Source organism: Dermacentor silvarum, chromosome 7, assembly GCF_013339745.2.
Source record: "Dermacentor silvarum isolate Dsil-2018 chromosome 7, BIME_Dsil_1.4, whole genome shotgun sequence".
Lineage (NCBI taxonomy): Eukaryota > Metazoa > Arthropoda > Arachnida > Ixodida > Ixodidae > Dermacentor > Dermacentor silvarum.
In genome coordinates this window covers 138,969,149-138,982,085 of record NC_051160.1, presented here as the reverse complement: position 1 = coordinate 138,982,085, position 12,937 = coordinate 138,969,149, and the positions used below count along the sequence as shown (strand labels likewise).

Sequence of the window (12,937 nt, the reverse complement as noted above, 5' to 3'; positions counted from 1 at the left end):
GCTCCAAGCGGCGTGTTCCCTGGTGCAACGATGCATGTAGGCAAGCACGGAGGAACCAGAACAAAGCGTGGGCGCTGCTTCGCGATTCTCCAACAGCAGAAAACCTGGAAAACTTTAAGCTTGTCAATCGCAGGCAAGAGAATGCGCCGACAAGCAAGACGAGAGAGTTGGGCAAAGTTTATATCAAGCATCAACTCGTACACAGACGAAAGGAAAGTATGGAATAGAGTGAAAAAGTTAACGGGCAACAAACGTATTCCCTGCCTTTAGTAAACAGCCAGAGAAGCCTGGAAGATCAAGCAAACTTTCTTGGTGCTCATTTTGAACACATATCGAGCTCATCACACTACTACCCGAAACCTTCCTAAATTACAAACGCGAATAGAACAACAAAAGCTAGAAAGAAAGTACAGGAAGTGAGGCGTACAGCAAACCATTCTGCATAGCAGAACTGCAGGCAGCACTGAACTGTTGTAATACATCCGCCCCAGGTTCAGACCGCATAATATGATATGTTGAAACAACTACCCTCCGAAACACAAAAAACCCTCCTTTCCCTTTACAACGTTATATGTTTTCCGGCGAGATCCCCTCTGTTTGGAAGGGGCTATCATAATTCCAATTCTGAAGCACGGAAAGGATCCTTCCTCTGTATCAAGTTACAGACCTATAGCGTTAACAAGCTGCCTCTGCAAAGTATTTGAAAAAAATGATTAACTGTCGCTTACTACACTTCCTCGAATCAAACAAATTGCTCGACCCATACCAGTGCGGATTTCGGGAGGGCCGATCCACAGTGACCACCTCATACGTATCGAGGCACGTATCCGTGAAGCTTTTGTTCATAAGCAGTTTTTCTTATCTGTATTCTTTGATATGGAGAAAGCCTGTGATACTACGTGGCGGTTTGGGATATTGAGAGACCTCTCACACTTAGGCATACGCGGTAATATGTTCAATGTTATCGAAAGTTATCTGTCTAATCGCGCATTCCGTGTTCGAGTGGGCAACGTGTTGTCATGGAAATTTGTACAGGAAACTGGAGCGCCGCAGGGCGGGGTGCTCAGCTGCACGCTCTTATAGTAAAAATGAATTCTCTTCGCCTATACATACCACGTAACATCTTCTATTCAACATACGTTGACGATGTGCAGATCGGATTTCAATCATGTTCTCTCGCAGTGTGTGAGCGACAGGTCCAGCTTGGTCTCAACAAGGTGTCCAAATGGGCTGATGAGAACGGGTTTCAGACTGAACCCACAAAAAAGCACCTGTGTAGTTTTCTCTAGAAAAAGAGGCCTGCACCCTGATTCTAAATTGTGTTGCGTGGTGAGCGTCTGCCTGTGAACAGGGAACATAATTTTTAGGCATAATTTGGACGCAAAATTAACCTTTGTACAGCACTAAAGTATCTTAAAAACAAATGTATAAAAACAATGAATATCTTAAAGGTGCTGTCAAGCACAACCTGGGGTAGTGATCGAAAATGTCTTATGAACTTGTACAAAAGCCTCGTACGCACACGACTAGACTATGGAGCCATAGTTTACCAGTCGGCTACTCCAACTGCTCTGAAGATGCTGGACCCTGTCCACCACTTAGGCATTCGCCTGTCCACAGGCGCCTTCAGAACAAGCCCAGTGGAAAGCCTTTACGTTGAATCGGATGAATGGTCACTTCATCTGCAGAGAACGTATTCGTCTTTCATGTATTTTCTGAGAGTGAACGTAAACAGCGAGCAGCCCGCGTATTCCGCCATAAATGATTTGTCCAGTTCTCAACTATTCTGCAACCGGCCCAGAGTGGCACAGCCTTTCTCACTGCGTGTTAGAGACATAGCTGAAGAAACAAGGGTTCCACTGTTTGAATACCACCTTATGCCCCCTGCTACACGGCCCCCGCCGTGGCAGTGGCAACTTATACACTGTGACACATCTTTCGTAGCTATTACAAAGCGCGCACCTGTCGCGCATATCCGAATGTACTTCCTCGAACTGCAGCACAAATACTCCTCTCCTAATTTTTTTACAGATGCATCGAAGTGTAATTCCGGCGTGTCTTATGCAGCGGTCGGTCCATCATTTTCGGATGCCGGTGTTCTGCACCCTAACACAAGTATTTTCACAGCAGAGGCCCACGCGATATTGGCCGCCGTTAAACACATTAAAGAATTTAATATCCCAAGGGCAGTTATATACACAGACTCTTTGAGCGTCGTAAACGCTTTCAAAACTCTCAAAAAATATAAAAATCCCGGAATTGCATCCCTTTACTCAGTACTATGCACCACGTATGCGTCCAAGCAACATATCGTGGTATGCTGGGTGCCGGGGCACCGAGAGATTGAAGGAAACGTATTGGCTGACCAGCTAGCCAAATCCGTCCACGCGAACGTTGTCAACTCTTCCACGAATGTCCCTGTAATGGACCTCAAGCCCGCCCTAAAGAAAAAGCTCAGGGCTTACTGGCAGCGGTTGTGGGATAGAGAAACAGAAAATAAACTACACGTTATCAAACCGTATCTTGGCAACTGGCCGCCGGTATCCAAGAACCGCCGCACAGAAGTAACACTTTGCAGACTTAGGATAGGACACACATACAGTACACACGCTTACCTCTTGTCCGGTGGTGATCCACCCACGTGTGATGAATGTGGTGAGCCACTTACCGTGCTTCACGTCCTCCTGCAATGCACAGAATTAAACGCTAATAGGAAAAAGCACTTTCCATTACCACAACGACAGCAAATTCCACTTCACCCTCAAATGATCTTAGGTATAGAACCTCTCTTTAATTACCAATCCTTGTTGGAATTTTTGAAAGATGTACACGGGTTTCATGTTATAGCCCCAGAAAATTCGTAGCACGGCCTCCTAACAGAGGTTTCTGCTGCGGTAGCTGCATTAAAGAAAGCACCTGCCTCCCAGCCTTTGGGCTCAAAGGCCTTAAGGAGGCATACGTCCTATTTCCATATTCTTGCATTTTAGCCTCATGATCACGTGTCATTTGTACTGTACCCATAGACCACTCCACATATCACTGTCATAATTTTATACTATATATCATTTTACGCTTCTACGATAGCGATTGATTTTAGGCCACTTTACAGCCATGTTACATCCTATCATCGCAACTAATCAATCAGCGCTTAACACAGCATTATCAGTCATGGCGGTCTTTGGCCATACCTGGCCCTTCCGCCACAAAAAAACCACATATCATCATCATCAACAACCACGGCGGGTAAGCGCAAAAGTAACTGGAACGCCAATGCATTTCTCCGCAATGTTCAGGAATTTATATCTCGAAACTGGTGCCATGCTGAAAATTAGTTCCTAGTGCATCCGCCTTGCGAATTCCACGGCTAGAATTTGTAAATTGCAACACGGGCCTTAAGTTAATGTTAAAAACCTAATTGGTTGATTTTTTAATTAGTCGATTATGCATTTCAATTTTGTGTGCAAGTAATGTCCTCCTCTTCTGTGTAGACCAGCTCATGAACTAGAATTGTGCTATCTGCCACAGGCAACCTTTAAAAATTTTTTGAAAGTGTTTGCTGAAACACCCAGCATTTGTGGCCTCTGCATGCAAGAGGCGATATTTCCATCCCTAATGCGTAAATGTTGTAAATAATTAGAATAGCTTTTTTTCATATATTTTGTAGCCAATCGTTAGCATTGCCTACTGAAAAGAGAATCAGTATTGAGCCACACATCACTCACGCGCTTTTCACACGCTGTTGATAGAAGACTCTGCCGAAGGGATCACTGAAGGCAGGTTTTTTTCGGGGTCATAAAAGCACGCAAAGTAATTTGAAGTGAGGTGAACATACATCAACATATTCATTCTCTAGGTATAGTTGGCTATCTCCTACTATTTAAAAATATAATAAACCTTGTCCTTTGTATATACATTGTGTTTGTGCATGGTGTTCTCATCGTAAATTTAAAAAAAAATGCTCATGAGAGAAAACGCGGATGAGGTAGCCGCCACTAGTGCTTCGAATACGCTTGTCCTCCTATTGTCAGCATTTGCCGAAATAAAGCGAAAGTGTGTAAATAAAAGCCGTGCACGTCCGCGCCAACAATGGTGCCGTAAGCTTTTAGCCACAACAAAAGTGAAAATGTGGAGGCAACGCACAAGAGTCCTCACATTATTTGGGTAACAGAACTCCGGTAATGACATTTTAGGGGTTGGAGTGTAGGCTACGGGTCTCCGGGGGGGGGGGGGGGGGGGGGGCAGCCCCCCCGGGAAAATTCTGGAGGGGGCTCGAGCCCCGGAGCCCCCCCCCGTAGTCGGCGCCTATGGTGCAAGCACTCTGCGGTGAGATAACCACATCTGGCGGCGACGCTGCTGATGCTGTATGCAAGCGACAGTGTAGAGAAGGACGTGAACGTTCGTCCACGTCGACAACAAGAGCAAGACATGCAAACGCAATGTTGCATTTAAAAACATCTTGTTCGGAAATGCGACGTCAATGCATGCCGTCACCGAGCCAAGAAAAAAAATAGAAAGCAGGCCTGCGCGGCATACGCAGCACAGTCACAGCGTAAGCTAGACGAGCACTTCGACAGTACCACTATACTCGCGGACAACTTTTTGTGGCAATGAAGTGAAACCCACGGGCGCGTGGATGCTGCACATGTGTTACCGCGCCAAGTAGTCCGGCAGCGTTTGACAGTGCTTTTGGCTGCTCGGAACGGACGCTAAATTGACGCAGCTTCCACGTGCGACGGTTTCGCGTTTCCCCAGACGCGGAAGAGAAAAGCCGCAAAATAAGTAAACGTTTACACTCTGTGGTGTGTTCTGTCTTATGTAACTGTTGTTAATAAGCTGTTTATGTTTTCTCTTCCCCAGCCTAAACCAACGTCGATTAAAACGCGGGATTCTTTTCAGAAGCGCTGTCAGTTCTGCGCGCTTTGCCTCCGTAGCTTTCCCTTCATTGCCACAGAAAGTTGTCCGCGAGTATAGTACACTCTAGTACTACCTAGTAATTTGAGTGAACGCGTCAGGAAGGCGCTTGGGACGCCGTCGCGCGTGCGAGCCGACGCGTTCCATCGCCGATGGCTCGCGCCATTCGGCCCAGCCAAGCGGCCGACAATGCAACTACGGCTGTCACATTCGCGCCCATTGCAACGCGCCCGACGCGGCCTGCTCGGGACGCCGTCACGCGTGCAGGCCGACGCATTCCATCGCCGAAGGCTAGCGCCGTTAGGCCGAGCGAAGCAGCCGACAATGCAACTACGGCTGTCACATTCGCTCCCATTGCAACGCGCCCAATCTAGCACAATCAACGTTATCCCGAGCGTCACTCGGTGTGTGAGCGCCATCTAGTTAAGGCGGCAGCAAAATTTACAGTGTCTGAAAGGTTGCGTTTGCCGGCGCCTTAAATAGATGGAGCCACCATACCGGCGGAGGCTTGGGACCGCGTTGTTTGCGTTCCGCGTCTGAATCGCATCTCGTCGTCTGCGTCCACAAGCGCAGGATAATGACACGGAGGAAATCGCCGACCGCATCGACCGCCGCCTGTAGGTGCCCACGCATCTCCGCCATGGCCGACGGAGGGCCACGAACGAAGAGTGTCACGTCGTCCGCGTAGACCACGGCGCGCACAGGAAGGTGCCCACTGCTGCGCACGCATTCGCTGATGGGCGCAAGTGCGAGGTTGAACAGGTAGGGGCTAAGCACACTCCCCTGAGGCACGCCGCACGTCTCCGAACGAGGCGAGCTGATGGCCTGCCCTACACGGACAGCAGGTGTTCTGTCGGTGAGGAATGCTCGGATGTATGCGAGAAGTCTGCCTTCCACACCAAGAGCGCGCGCAGCCGAGATGATGGTTGCATGGGGGAGGGAATCGAAGGCGCTCTGGACGTCCAGCAGCAGCAGGTAGGCGGCGTGGCCGTCGCGACTCGCCTGTGCCATAGTGCCTGGAATATACTTACTATACCTGTGCCAGGGTGCCCACGACGGCGGCAAGGCAGTCGGCCGCGGAATCCACACTGTTCGGGCGGAAAAGTGCCTCGGATGTCGGCAATCCGCTGTAGCCTCGACCGAGCCATCGCCTCCAACGTCTTGCCATGGACTGACGTGAGGGAGATGGGTCTGTACGAAGCGAGGTTGTGGGAGGGGGGGCTTGCCACGCTTGAGTACGGGCACCACGAGGGCGCAGCGCCAGGACTCTGGAAGGCACCCACTGCACAGGACATCGTTGCATGCATTGAGCAGGAGGCGGCGCTGGTCGTCATCCAAGTTGCGCAGCATTTGATGCGTGACTCCGTCCTGCCCGGGCGCACTGCGGCGCCGCACACGGCAGAGGACGCGCTGGAGTTCGTGGAAAGTTAAGTCCTCCTCGCACAGATTTGTGATTGCCTGCGCGTGGGACGACTGGTTGGTCCCCACCTTGCCCGAACACAGCCACGTAGAGCGCCTGCAGGTCGACTGCAAGGGCGCCGAGTGTGGGAGTGACAGCGGGGGCGGCAAAGGCGTCCGCCAGCTGTTCGGCGAGTGCAAGCTCGCTGATGCCGTGCGCCACCGCGATGGCGAGGACGGGGAAGCGTGGCTGTCTTCGGGTTCAGGAGCGCAGTCAGGATGCGCCAGCCGCGGTGTTGGTTGCGCGGGTCTGCAAGGGAAGAGCAGAGGCCCGCCCAGCGCGTCGGCGCAGCTGCCTAGCGTGCGTCTGGACACCGCGTCGAGTCGGTTATACATGGTCCAGTCCGCGAAGGCACCGGAGCGGATAGCACGTCGCTGAACAGGCGGCGAGCTGCGCGGATGCTGAGCAGCTTAATGTCAGGAAAGGGCGTGCCAGCAGGGACGATCGCGCGCGTGGTAGCACGGCTCGCGCATTCGGCGACGTTCGCGAAGGTCTAGCACACAGCTCTCGGAAAAGCGGTCACCGTACGACAGCGTAGATGCTCGTGGCACCGCGAATGGGCTTGGTAGGGCACAGGGAGATGGGGAAGTGGTCTGATCCGGCGGTGTCCGGAGGGCACTGCCAGGTGCAAGAGCAGCGCTCGGATACCAGAGCCGGATCTAGCACTGTGGCGACCCCGTTCCGGCGAACAAACGTAGGCTCACCACTCTTGAGGACGGTGAGGCAAACAGTGGCGATGACTGACAGGCCTTTCCCCGCACGTTGCCGCCCACCCCAGTCACGGTGATGGGCGTTGAAGTCGCCCCGCATCACAGAGTCAGGCGAGAGCAGGGCAACGAGGCGCGTGAGGAAGGAGTAGTGAAAGCGGCATTTGCTCGCACGCACGTACACACTGGCCACCGACGTGTTGGTGCCGCGCATTCGCGCAGTCACAGCCACACACTCAGCCATGGCGGAGCACAGGTGGTCAGTGGGGACCCGCACATGGGGGAGGGCAGCTCGCACGTATACGGCGACACAGGGTTGGCCAGGCGGGTGTGAGTCGTTGGAGCACGGCGCAGCGTGACACTCGGGCAAGGCAGTCAGGCGCACTGCTGTAGCCGATGTAGCCCGGCAGCGAGACCTCTCTGCACGCGCATGTTTCCTGAAGAGCCAGGACATCGTAGTCGTGCAGAGGTATATAGGTGCTCTGCGAGCTCAGCGTGTCGGCGGCGCAGGGAGCTGCAGTTCCACTGCAGTATGCGCGGCTGGGAGGCGTCCTGGGGTCCAGCTGCCATTGCTGGCCAGTGCTCGGTGAGCGCCAAGGGCAGCGGCGCACAGTTGGCGTGCGGGGCTGTCCTGCTCTGTCGCATACGCCAGTGCGGCAGACAGGAAGGCGATGACGGCATCGCGCAAGTCGGGGGACGTCACGGGCGAACGGGTCGCAGGTGTTGTGGTGTTGCCTGCGACGGGCGGCCTCGCCGGGCGGTCGGTCACCTGCGGTTTCGGAATAGATCCGGCCTGGTTGCACGCGGGACGAAACGCGGGAGGCGGCGAGTTGTAGCAGCACCTGTGAGGCGGGTTGTCGCATGGAACGCACGAGGTTGGCGGCTTGGCGACGAGAAGTTCGGAGGACGCGAGTGTCTAGGCGACTTTGCTTTCATGCTGCCATTTGGGGCAGTGTGCTCTGTAGCGACGAGAGGGCCGCAGCAGTTGATGCACTTGCCTTGTTTGACAGTGCACTCAGGCGTTGCGTCTTCGCCGCCGCATCGGAGGCAGCGCCGGTGGGAAGTGGAAGCCGCGGTTACGTGGCCGTAAGCGCCACAGTGGTGGCACTGTCTAGGCGGGGGCGTTTTGGAAGCACGCGCCGGCGGAGCTTTAAAGCGAGACCTCAGCAGGGAGGTTCCTGCCCGCGAACGGAGGACAACGTTGTTGCCCGCACGGGAGCACCTGAGGATGGCAACCCCCGACTCGATATTAGCAAGAGTGTGTCGTTGCTGAGGGAAACAGCCACGCAAAACGTATCCCATGCAGGATTCGGCTGGGGCAGTCGTGGCGCGAACAGGGACGCCACAGATCGCTGTGACGGCTAGTAGCGGGTCCAGTGGGGCGTCAGGGGCAGCATCAGCAGCCACGATGCATATAGGCGAAAGTTGACACGGACACGGTGAGCAACCGCAACGCGAGAGAGCTGTGCGGCGATCGCCTCCTGGGAGTGTGCAAGGAACTTTGCCTTCCCAGCGAGGGGGGCGATAAAGCACAGTATCGCAGGGTTGCCGCCATGGCAGGAGGGCTGTGGCGCGACAGGAACGTTGTCTTCGGCGTCCGCAGCGGCGGTTACGTTTTGAAGGAGGTGGCGGGGCACCATCGGGGCCACGTGGGTGGGCAGGGCCGCTGGGCCGCGTCATCGCAGCGGTGGGTGAGTCACCCGGCCGCTTTCCATTGTGTGTGTGAGTGATTCTTAGAAATGGGAGCGCCGTAACTGCCTCTTTGGGTACAGCGCCGTAACTGCCTCTTTGGGGGAGGGCACCTCAACAGCGCTGTACAGGGAAGGGGGGTGAGGGAGATATAGTGACAGGGTAGAGAGAAATTGGGGGGGGGGGGTAATAAAAAAAATGAAAGAGAGGAAAAAAACCGAGCGGCAAGGCCAGGAGGTGAAGGCGGCACGACTCACAGCCGAGCGCGCAGATTGGCTTCCTCCAGATAAACAAGTAACGCCGAGAAGGCGTGCCTGGCAATGGAGGGGTGTGTGGCCGGGAACAGGAGCTGCTGCGTAGTATCCGCGAGCAGCCCGAGGCGGCGGTATGTCGTAACAAGTGCGCCGCGCTCCGATGCACGTGCGGGGCACTGAAGGAGGGCGTGCTCAACCGTCTCAATGTCGGCGCACCCATCACAGGACGGTGAGCCCTCCCCCGACAGCCGATGCAACCTTTCGGCCGTCCGGCCGCAGCCGATGCGGAGTCGCAGGATGAGAGCGCAGTCTCGCCGGCTCAGGCCCATGCGGGGCAGCAACTTGGGCGGCACGCCGTCGGCGACGCGAGGGTCCGGATGCTGCGTGTTCAGATAGCCAGCACGAGTGCGCGGCGATGTCAAACCGTGTCACGAACCGCGACAGCGGGACCGGCGAGGAATGGGCCTCCTTTGCGAGCCGGTCTGCTTCCTCGTTTCCTGCAGGCCAACGTGAGAAGGTACCCACTGGAAGACGAAGTCGCATCCCCGCTCGCAAACGCCGTCAAGCTTGCACTGGAGCCGGCGGATGAGCGTGGGGCCGTGATCCTCCCTGGCCAGCATGCACAGCGCCGCCCGTGAGTCCGTCAGGACGGCAGCTCGCCGGACAGGAAGTTCGAGCAGCAGCTCGGCAGCCAGGTCAATGGCGGCCAGCTGCGCATGCGTTGACGACACCGCGCGCAGGACACGGCACTGGCTCTGCGCCGAGAGTTCGGGGGCAACGCAGGCCGCCGAAGCCGCGCCGTCTCGGAGCACAGAGCCGTCGGTGTACACAAGCACGCGGCCGGAGAGCTGCTCCTCGATCACCGCGGCCGTCTCCTGTCGCAGGTGGCGGTCTTGCGCTTTCCTCTGACGCCAGGCACGGTAGTAGTAGTAGTAGAAGGTTTAGGGTGGGAAAAGATGCATATTTCTGCAGCCCTTATAGGAGCACGGCTCAGCATCTGAGGGGAGGGTATGGGGGGAGAAAGAGGAAAATAGTGGGAGAATGGGAAGGGAGAGGGCAGTCGTCCTCGTCTCGGGCTGGGTGCCCCTACAGCCGGTCAGCCAGCATAGTGTCCGCAAGGTAGCCGAGGACCACCTTGAACACTTGGCTGGGGTTGCGGGCTGGATGCAGCAGGTCCGTGCTGGCAGCAGAAGGTAGTCCCAGCGGCGGAGTTGAGCCACCATGGTGTTGCGGTGTTGGTCGAGTGCGGGGCAGGAACATAGGAGGTGCTCCAGTGTTTTGTCTGCCCCGCACTGAGAGCAGGCTGGGGAGTCTGCTCTGCCCAGGCGGAAGCTTCGGGCGGCTGTCCAGCAGCCAATCCGAAGGCGTAGTAGGAGGGATCTCTCCCTTCTGGTCAGTCCCCTGTCAGGCAGCCGTGTCGGAGGGCTCCGCCTTGCCACGCGTGCGTCGGGGTGGCAACTCAGCAGCGTTGAATGGTGCTCCTGGAGTAGTCCGACGACACGACCGCCTGGCTGGGGGCCGTGTCCGTGCCGTGTGCCTCCTTTGCCAAGGCATCTGCCTCTTCAATGCCTGGGATTCCCACGTGAGCAGGAACCCAGTGCAAAGAGACGTCAGTACCACTGGCGCGGAGAGCGTGGAGCTTCGTCACCAGGAGGGCTGCACTGAAGCCAGCCCTCTCCGGGAGGCACACAGCCTGGAGAGCAGCTCGCGAGTCGCTGGGCACTGCGGCCGGTACCCCAGGAGGCTCGGCTGCCAGCAGGTCTGCGGCCAGGTGGAGGCCCGCCATCTCAGCAGTGGTGGAGCTGGCCGAGAAGGGGAGTCGACAGGTCGATGCCCTGCCGAGCGCAGGGGCCACACAGGCCGCAGTGGCTGAGCCGCTGTCGGGGAGGACGGAGCCATCCGTGAAGACAAGCACTCTCCCCGCCAGCTCTTCCTCCATCTTGGAGGTAGCCACCTGGGAGTACGCAGCTGGACGATCGGCGCTTGCTGTGTCCTTCAAGCGAGGTGGTGATGACCAGGGGCCTCTCGTGTGGTGGCGGGAGTCTTGGTGCTGGGGGTACCTGGCCGACCACTGCCTGGTATATGTCGACGAGGCTCCCCATCCTGGAGGAGGGACGACTCGCCAGGCGGGCGAGCAGGCATTCTCCGTCAGGGGCGTGGGCCAGCCTGTCGATGTGCAGCAGGCCACGTTGCTGCAGCAGGAGGGACAGAGGCCCGCCCCCGCCTCTGCGAGCGTTGCTGCTATCTGATAGGTCCGGGGCAGCCCCAGCACGCTCCTGATGAAGCCTCTGTGTAGCTGCTCCAGACGTCTCAGCCGGTGCTGACAGCGTGACGAGTGGCCGGGCGTAGAGCAGCCTGGAGGTGGCGGCTGCAGAATGCAGACGCAGCGCCCATGTCGAGCATCCTCGGCCCCTCAAGAAGATGCGGCTGACTGCTTTCTGGACCCTCTGGACCTGGTCCACGGCAGCCTTTACAGCGGGAGTCCAGGTCAGCAGGTGGTCTATCTGCAGTCCCAGGACATGACTGTCTTCTGCCATGGTATCCTGGTGCCTCCTACGCTGAGACAGGCAGCGCTCCGTCGGGTGGCCGAACGAGGATGCACCAAGAGAGCCTTAGTTTGGCAGAGGACACCGTGAGGCCCACGGAAGCCAGGTGGCCCACCGAGGCGTCCAGGGCCTCCTGGAGGCAGGTCCGGACTGCAGGAAGGCTGCGTCGTGGTCCGCTGGTCCAGGGCGATGTCGTCCGCATACACTGAGCAGTGCACTGGGAAGCGCCGGCCCTTCGGGATGGATGAGGGCAGGCGTGCCAGGGCCACGTTGAAAAAAAGGGGCTCAGCACCGACCCCTGAGGCACGCCTGCCGTGACCGGTTGCGGGGAGCTCTGTGCGGTGCCCACGCGCACTCGGAACGAGCGACCGTCAGGAAGGCACGCACGAATTGCTCCATGCGTCCCGACACTCCCAGTGCATCGAGGGCGTGTATCACCACCTGGTGGGGCAGGCCGTCGAAGGCACTCTGCACATCCAGGAGGACCAGCAGGGCTGCCTCACCTTCGCTCCTGGCCTGCTCCAGTGTTGACACGACGTCGCCTATGGAGTCAGCTGTGCAGCGGCGACTCCGGAAGCCAGTCTGCTGCTCCGGAAAGAACTCCAGCACCCTGGCTATCCACTGCAGGCGCACCAGGACCATGGTCTCCATGATCTTGCAGACCGCAGATGTAAGGGAGACAGGCCTGTAGGACGATGGAGCAGTGGCTGGTTTTCGTGCCTTCATATGGGCACGACTATGGCAGTGAGCCACGACTCGGGGAGCTGGCCGTTGTTCCAGACAGCGTTGAGACAGTCCAGGAGCCGGGCCTTCTCAGCGTCCGCCAGGTTGCGGAGCATCTGGAAGGTTATCCCGTCTGCTCCCGGGGCGCTTCGCCGCCTGGAACGGTCGAGGGCCTTGGTCAGCTCATGGAGCTGGAAAGGTTCATTGCATAGGGCCGCCACGCTCCATCGTCCAGTCCGGGTGGGGGTGTGTGCATTGGTGCGGCTCTCACCATGCTGGCTGGGTCAGGGGTCGGTACTGGTGGCCGGGTGGCAAAGTGGCTGGCCAGGAGGTCAGCCAAAGCCGTCTCTGTCATCCCCATAGATACAGCAACGGCCAGGATGGGTTGTCGGATGCTTGGGCCCTGCTGGAGTGCTCGTAGCAGACGCCACGCCGTTGAGCTGCTTGCGGAGGAGATGGAGCTGCAGACTCCCGCCCAGCTCTGCCGACGGCGCTGGTTGGCGTGACGTCTGTATACAGCATCCAGCCTACGGTAGGTGGTCCAGTCTCCCTGGTCAGCCGTGCAGATGGCCCGGCGTTCTGCCCTCCTCCTTGCGGCCCAGAGGTTCAGCTGCCGGAGGTCAGGAACGGGACGTCCTGGCTGTACTC

General features: G+C 57.1%; 1 protein-coding gene across 1 annotated transcript; it reads right to left on the bottom strand.

The window, feature by feature from the left end:
* Positions 1–11,851: 11,851 nt before the first annotated feature.
* Positions 11,852–12,292, bottom strand: LOC119459218 (uncharacterized). Its single transcript, XM_037721037.1, has one exon. It carries the CDS (start codon positions 12,290–12,292, stop codon positions 11,852–11,854), a length of 441 nt encoding a protein of 146 aa, XP_037576965.1.
* Between the last annotated feature and the right edge of the window lie 645 nt (positions 12,293–12,937).